Source organism: Octopus bimaculoides, chromosome 24, assembly GCF_001194135.2.
Source record: "Octopus bimaculoides isolate UCB-OBI-ISO-001 chromosome 24, ASM119413v2, whole genome shotgun sequence".
Lineage (NCBI taxonomy): Eukaryota > Metazoa > Mollusca > Cephalopoda > Octopoda > Octopodidae > Octopus > Octopus bimaculoides.
This window is the reverse complement of record NC_069004.1, coordinates 1,966,298-1,974,847: the sequence shown is the minus strand read 5'-3', so window position 1 is coordinate 1,974,847 and position 8,550 is coordinate 1,966,298. Positions and strand designations below refer to the sequence as shown.

Sequence of the window (8,550 nt, the reverse complement as noted above, 5' to 3'; positions counted from 1 at the left end):
GATACTCCCCCTCGCCAACAGATATTAATGAAATTGTCTTTTCTCCCCATTCCCTCTTTATTAATGAGAGGCAAAATAGTTTTTCTTTCTTTACCACGGTGTTGAATAAGTATGAGAGCCTTCTGCAGGATTGCAGAGAGAAGGGATGGTGCACTGCTACACTCTTCAATATTGTTATCAGTCCTGCCGAGGTCAACTTTGCCTTTCATCCTTTTGGGGTCAATAAATTAAGCACCAGTTGCGTACTGGGGTCGATGTAATCAACTGGCCCCCTTCCCCAAATTTTTGGGCCGTGTGCCTATTGGATCAATAAAGTAAATACTAGTCAAGCCCTGGGGATCAATGTAATTAACTCGCCCCCTCTCCCAAGATTTCAGACCTTGAACCTATAGCAGAAAGGATCATTAAGATGGTGAAGTGGAAGAAACAGCATCTAATTTTGTTCCACATTCTGGATTCAAAATCCTACCAGTGCCAACTTTTATTTTATCAACTTTTTCAAGAAATGACAGAAGCAACAATGAAACAATTCTATGTTCTGCTGCCACTATTTGTCTGCATCTCTTCTCAATTTGAATTAGAACTCTACTTGGACTGACCCTTCCCTTTCATCCTTTTCGGATCAATAAAATGTCAGTGAAAACACTGGGATAACCTTATTTCCCAATATCTTCACCAAAAAATGTGGCCTTGAATCAATAAATGACTATTAGGGAGGTATTAAACAATGCTTTGTGATTTTCCTCAAAAATTTTTGTCTTTTGATATCTTTAACAGGAGACGATTTTGTGTTTAACAACAATTAAAATACACATTGTTCAAAGTACAGTAAAGTAATCAAAGACAATGGAAAACAAACATATTTCTCATACAGTTACATTCTCTTTATTTTTCATCTATCTTTTCAGACATTGTCAAATCAGAGGGTTTTTATTTTTTTAACATTAAATTGTATTTTATTTGTCGAAGATTTACAGTATTTACACAAGCTCTCAGCTTACATAGTTCTGTTAGTCAAATGTTCAGCTGAATGCTTGATGGCATGAAACAATAAAGATTAAAAACAAAAATAAACATACAAATCAATATTTTCATTCTTTGAAGATATTTGTTAAAGAGAAAGGTATCTCACATGAAGCTTTTTAACTTAAAGAGACAAGACAGGAATTTTCCAGACGAGGACTGTTTCAACCAATACTTTTTAACACCCACCCCTTTAAAACAGCTTGGGTGAGCATCGCAGCAAGATGCATTGCAATATCCTCTGCTCACATGAGATGTAGAAAGACCCAGATGACCACCCCAGAAAACATGATAGGGTTTTAGTAGTTGTGCTTCCTGATTGTCCATGCAGTAGTGACAGCTTTAATGTGGCTCCATAGCAGAAGTCACCATAAAATCAGAATGGAGTTCTCAACTGTGGATTTGAGCAACATTGTTACAAGATCTGTCTATAAACCTTCTTCAGAAGATTCATTTCCCGGATTTTGTTCTTCAATTATAATAAAGTCCATGCCATAAAAAAAAATTAAAAAAAAAAAAACCATGCCAAAGCAGACATTGGAGCTTGGACACATCAGATCCTGTCAAACTATCCAACCCATGCCAGTATGGAACATGGATGCCAAATGATGATGATGATGACTTATAAAATACATAATTGCAAAGTCATGAACCGATGCTATAAACATAGATTTTGAACTGGTATTTTGGCTTTTGTGGATATCATACACATTTCTTAAGAGATTACAATACTGAGAATATCATGTCAACTGAATAACTGTTCAATCGTTGAAAACCATTGGATGTAGTGTATACAGTGAGTGTGTTTCATGCTTTCTTCTAAGTAAACAATGTCCTTAGCTGCCTTGTACAGCTTCCTCTTCAAGCAACGAAAAATTGACAATACCTGTGTCTGAACCTATTTCACAGCTTTAAGTAAGAAAGAACTGCTAATTGCTGGCTCGTTTGAAGTTAAGAGGCAGAGGACTCAAGAGAAGTACTGAAAAATGACAGCAGAACATTTTGCTAATTAGTAGAATACAGTTAATTAATGAAGCCACGGTAGAAAAGTTTTTAAAAAGAGTATGAAAGGAAATATAATTATTATCACTAAAATGTTTGTTAGGTATAAAGTGAATCTATATTACTTATAACTACTAAAACACATTAAAACACAAACGAGTAAAAGTAGACATATTCTAAGTAAGTACATTTAAATAAAGACATTAAAACATTAAAAAACATAGATGTTAACAGAAGGTAAAACAAAGAGCTTAAAAACAAAAACCACGAAGATTAAACAAACAAGAGAAATCAACTCAGATCACGTTTTAATTATTTGACAAAAAAATTAAATGACAGCTAATAATTTATTAGAATGTACAATACAAAACTTTATTAACTTAACAAATTAATAACACTTTCACTAGATAAATAAATTTAACTATGAAGTCAATGATGGGACATAAACGATAAGAAAAGAATTATATACAAAACGCCATGACAACGTAGAAAATACCAACAGCCATTAACAAAAAGATACAGAACTAAAAACAAACTAAAGAACAAAAATTAAAAACCTGGGAGAAATTCACTCAGATCAGGTTTAATTATTTGACAAAAAAATTACATAAAGACAGTTAATAAATATGTAGAACTTTATTAACTTAGACAATAACACTTTCGTAAGAAGCAATACCATAAAGTCAAAATACAGGAAGTGAAGAACAAGAAAAGAATATGAAACACCACAACTGTAACATGTAGAAAATACTGACAATTATAAACAGAATATATAAGGAAAGCACAAACATCAGAGCTAAGGAGAAACAAAAACAATAAAGAATTAGACTAATAATATCTAATTTTGGCACAAGACCAATAATTTTGAAGGGAAATATTTGGCAATTACATAGCCAGCCCCACCTTAATATTTGATTGGTATTTTGTCAACCCTGAAAGGATGGAAACAAATAAGAAAAGTTCTATTTTGTGTGTTATGTAAACAGAAGTTTTTTGAGAGACAACAGGCCTCTTAACTATCAATTAAGCAATCATTTCCTCATGATTGCTTTGGAGAGAACTTTAACCAGATAACCATCAGAAAAGCTTTTAGCAAGAAGAGGAAGTGAAGACAGACTGTTGTTTTAATTTTAGAATTTAATTTTTACACAAATGCATTGACTCACAAGACTTGGCCCACATCATGTGAAGCATCAAGATCCACTTAAAAGGACAATAGTAGAGTCATATATTCCATATCAAATCTAATAGGTGAGCTAATGATAAATAGATTAGATGTTTAGGACTGGTCCCCATATATCAAGACAACATAAAAAAGGGAAGAGTCAGTCCCGAAGGCTATGCTTCAACATTGAATTTGATAAACCATGCTTGTCAAGAGGTTAATATATAAATAAATTGTATATGTTAAAGAAATAAATTTGAATAAACTGCCAGTGAATATTTCAAATTAAAGAAATTATTGCTGCTCCAAAATTACAGTTAAGCAGAAAGATAACCAAGCAGATGATAAATCTAAAACCGCTTTTCAAAGGAGAAAATATTTGGGATTTGTTTCTATGGATTTTGTAATAGATTCAAACGAGTTTTAATCTGGCACATTAAGTGATAATTTGTGTTAACTTGGGCCAAGTTGGTCTCAATATAATCAACGATTTCAGGCTGAAAAGAGAAAGAACGCACGTATTAGTCTTGGTGACCTCCACAAACTAAGGATTTACTGCATAAACAAAAATAATCAATGTTATAGTTTTCATATATTGACAATAGATGTGTCATATTTATAGAAGAGAGAAGATGACATTGTATGGTATTAAGCTTAATTAATTAGGGGAATTAAAATAACTTCAGACAAGAATCAGAACCAGAATGCAAACCTGGCTGACCAAGAGCTTGTTTCACTTCAATAACACTTGTTTAATAATCGGTTATAATAATAAAGACTGGATCTGTGAGTCGGTCACACACACACACACATGTATGCATGTCGTTTATTTTATTGATCTCACCGTTCAATCTACAAAGATGTAATGGCAGTATTGGAGCATCACCTAAAATGACTTAGGATGATACTACAGCATTGATAGTTCTCCCCCTTCTCTTCCTTCTTTTTTACCTTTATGATACCAGTACCAAAGAGATTGATTTGTTTCACTGATCACTTTGAAAGGAGTGCAAGTTGTAGGGCTGGCATCAATGCAAGAAAGGTGGTGTTTTGTACAGAAGACAAGGTAGAGAGTAAAACCTTTTACAGGAAGGCTGATCAGAGTCACCTTTTCATAAGAGGTTACCAAGAGCAGGCATGGGCAACCTTTTACGAGAAGCAGGCTGCATGATGAGACATGACTCATCATTTGTTGGGCATCACCACCACTGAAAAAAATCGAAGGTAATTATTTGTTACACATGCCATCCAGAATGTTCTGAATGGTTGTCCATGTTTGGATTTAGAGCTTAGACAAGTAGACCAGAGAGGGAAGATAAGAGGAGGAGAGAGCAAGAGAAAGCAGTGAGGCCAGAAATGGCTGAAGGGAACAAGTAAATGCTGAAAGTGCACAATGATCCTAAAACAGGACTTCTCAACCATTTTTATCTACGGACCCCTTTGATTACTATTTCATTCTGGTAGACCCCCAACAATCATTCGATGTTTAAAAACTAGTTTTACAGACACTTCTTTACAGAACCGTTGACCTAGAGTGTGAAAATTTGCTCAGGTGACCGAAAAGGGAGTTGAGGGAGAGGGAGTGATGATGTCAGGTGGGCCTGGGTGACTGGGTGGAAGAAAGAAAGGAGTTAGTGTCTAGCTGTAGATATCTAAAGAGATAAATATGAAAGAACTCACCAGTTTATTTGGAGCTGCTAACTTTGTTAATTTTATCCAGTTGATGTTTTCAATGTTTTTCATCAAATTTTGCAAAACATTTGCAGAATGGGACAACATTTTCACAAAAATACTGCAAAAGAAAAATATTCATGATAAAGAGAGGTTAGTTGGAGAACAATGTTTGTGACACAAAGTAACTTAATAAAAATACACATAATTTTACTTATTTGTCTTGGGTCTGACTTAAAACTGCATCTGATAATGAAGAGCTGCTTTGGGAGATCCACGGTTTTGAGGAATGTCGAACACACCTCTTAGACACTATTATACCCAGGTCATTCTGACCCAGAGTAGTAGCTTCCGTCAGGATCCCAGCTATAGGTTAATTAGCAAGTCATTGAACTGCCACCAGAAGAAGGTCAAGGTCACTCAGAGGAACCTTAATGGAACCCTTCAGCTCTTTGGTTATCTAAAGGAAGGTAACTCCATATACATCCTTCATCTGGATATATAATGGACAAAGGATGAAAGACAAAGACATTCTCAGCAGAATTGGAATTCAGAATGTAAAGATAGACGAAACACTGCTAAGCATTTTGCCCAAGCATGCTAAAGGTTCTGCCAGCTCCCCACCTTAAAAGGGGGGAAAATACTAAAAATTAAATCTTCAAAACCAAAACAGAATTTAAATACATTTTCTTTTTCCATCATCACAACCAGAGTAAGCCATCATTGGATTCAAATTCAGACACAAGGCCAGTAATTTCAGGAGACATGCATTTTTATGGCTATAAAACATCCACCTCAACAAATTCCGTCCAACTCATGTGAGCATGGAAAAGTAAGCATTAAAACAACAACAGAATAATGATAGGAAGTAGTTTTGGCTTTGTCACTGCTTCACTGCAGCTGGATCTTCTTCCTATTCATAATCAAATGTGGAGGGGAACAGGAGACAGGAAGCCATGAGTATGGAAAACAATGAAAGGCTGAAAGGCAACATAATACAGACTAATACCTGTGATACTTCACTTCAAGTTTGATAGCATTTTCAACGAGAGGTCTTTGCAGATTAGTAAGAAGTGACTGTTTCTTCTGAAGAATGGTTTTCAAATATTCATTGAAGGAAGAGATTTCATTGAGGTTCTTCTCTATGGAAAAATAAAAACAAAAATTTTTAGCATCTTTGAATTAAGAGAAACAAGAACACAATAAATAACAATACTATGTTGGAATTAATGACCATTGACAACAACAAAATATTCAAAACAATTCAGATAAAGGATGCGGGCATGGCTATGGAGGGGGGTGGGTTAAGAAACTCACATCATAGTCAAATATTTCTAAATCTGAACCCATGAAACCTTGTCCAAATGTCTTCTGTCAGTGTCCCCTAAACCCTTCAACATTCAGACAATTACGACGAGTGTGATGCCTATTTATTCACATTGTTTTGAATTGATCCTGCATTATTTTGTAGCATCAAAATTTCAATGATAATTCTTTAATTTTCGAATGATATTGTTGGGTAGGTCTGAGAGGCTAGATCTGGCCTGTTTGAACAATTATCAACTTTGTGATCATTCCAAATCAACTCAGAATCAATAAATTTTGATATGACTTAGATTGTTGGTGCATACAGATGGCACTAAAATATCCTTGGCAGTTGTGGTTCCTTGTGATTCTGTACTTTAAGACTTAAACCTTTCGATACCAACCTGTCTGAGACTGGCCCTGGTTTTATGTTACAAACTTTCTGATTTGAAGTGACCAAAATGGGAACTTACCAGCAAAATGACATGTTAATTTCAAACATCAAGTTAAAGTCATTTTACTAAATTCTTCGTTATTTTGCAAAGGAATCGAAAGAAAAGTAGTGATTTCAACAGAAATATGGTAACAAAAGAGTCAATGTTGCTCAAGAAGTGCTTTATTAACACAAACTATTGAATAATTACTTGCCAACTACCAAATTGTGTATTCTTTGTCTCACATGGCTACTATAATGGCTACCTAAACCATGCTGATGAAAGACCAAAAACATATATGCCCATTGCCCATTTTTTCAACTTCAATCTTGTTTATATCTGATGTCTTGGATATGAAACATTGTAACAAAATCAGAGCTGGTTATAATTTCTACAGAATATCTGTAGAGATGACTGTAACACGTGATTTAATAGCACTGCTAACACAGGAGTACATGGTATTGACTTATGAAAGCATTCAATATACTTTGTAGCATATTATGGTTGCATAATGAAATACTACAAGTCATTAATGCTAACATTTTTGACAAAGATAACGTTGACATCAAGAACAAGAAACACCAATATACTGCAACATCAACAAAACCGTCAAAATTATACAAAACATGAACTGAAATATAAAAACAGAAGAGAAAACTAACCTATTTTAGTGCATGATATAATATCTTCTGCCTCATGTTGAAGCATTCTTTCCTGTTTCTTAAGCTGAACCTGCAATGGAAAAGTGGTATATTTCTTTACTAGATAATGTGATAAAAATCCCACTTGTGTTCTTCTTTTATACACGTCATACCTGGAATCCTGGTTTGGATCTATGGTTTATATTGGCTTTGATACCTATGTATATATGTATTTGTTTATATTTATATAGACAAGTTAACGGGCGCACGAAAACAAACTTATGAACACAGTAAATAAAAATGGGAAGTAACTTACGTCATTGATTAACTTCTGCGTCGATCGCGTCTGCTGCAGGACATCAATCAAGGCGAAGGATTGGTACTTCCGAGTGAGTGGTGCCCTTTGCCTTTCTTTCAGCTCTTCATGACTTAACTGCAATATCAAGGGAGACAAAACGTTACAACAATCACAATAGGGGTCGATGTCGAACTAAAAGTATGTCAAGCAGTCCTAGTAACATTTTAGGTTATTGAGTTTTATTTTTTTTTAAATCAGGGCAACAACGCCGTCATTGATAAACGGCAAACAAATATGATGCAAAATATTAATAACAACAAACTAAAAATCAGAACTTATCGATCCTTTGGTGACTTAGGCACAGCTGTAATGTTTTGTCGATTTATCTTAACACAGAAACACGGATGAAAATAATTACAAAATATGTCGCCGCAAAAGATATTTGTCTATCTTATCTAGATTGGGGTAATCTTCCAGTTTCGAGGGGTTAAATAAATTACAAGGGAAATAACTGAACGACTTACCAGTATTATCTGTACTACTTTTTCTCTAAAACAGCATGCGACGGAATTTTAACAGGCAGAAAAGAATCTAAAACAGCATGCGATGGAATTTTTTTTTTTATAAAAGTTTAAAAGGCTTTTTTCTTTTTACAAACAGCATGCGTCGGAATTTTTTAAAATAAAAGTTTAGGGTTAGGGTTAGGGTTCGGGTTAGATGTTGTGCAGCCGGTCTTCCACGAGGCATTTTCGATTTCTCATAAGAAACTATGATATTCAATCATGTGTGTGAATTATATATAAACAGTTAACGTCAATCAAATCACGTGATTTATTTATAAACAAAGTAGTACGGATAATACTGGTAAGACGTTCAGTTATTTCCCTTGTAATTTATTTAACCCCTCGAAACTGGAAGATTACCCTAGACTGATATTTATAATATGGAAAAGTAATTACTTGCATCAGTTACGTATCATTTTAAAGATAATATCGAGTGAAAAACTATTCT

The 8,550-nt window shown here is 34.4% G+C and overlaps 1 protein-coding gene across 1 annotated transcript in view; it reads right to left on the bottom strand.

Moving 5' to 3' along the window:
- Positions 1 to 862: 862 nt before the first annotated feature.
- LOC106875892 (uncharacterized) overlaps positions 863 to 8,550 on the bottom strand; it is an 8,570-nt gene continuing 882 nt past the window's right edge. The window contains exons 2-6 of the mRNA XM_014924195.2: positions 7,558 to 7,674; positions 7,263 to 7,332; positions 5,871 to 6,003; positions 4,871 to 4,982; positions 863 to 3,687 (exon numbers count right to left, since the gene is read on the bottom strand). Coding sequence (XP_014779681.1) covers positions 3,583 to 3,687; positions 4,871 to 4,982; positions 5,871 to 6,003; positions 7,263 to 7,332; positions 7,558 to 7,674 — 537 coding nt within the window. The 3' untranslated portion in view covers positions 863 to 3,582. The remainder of the gene's footprint in view (positions 3,688 to 4,870; positions 4,983 to 5,870; positions 6,004 to 7,262; positions 7,333 to 7,557; positions 7,675 to 8,550) is intronic.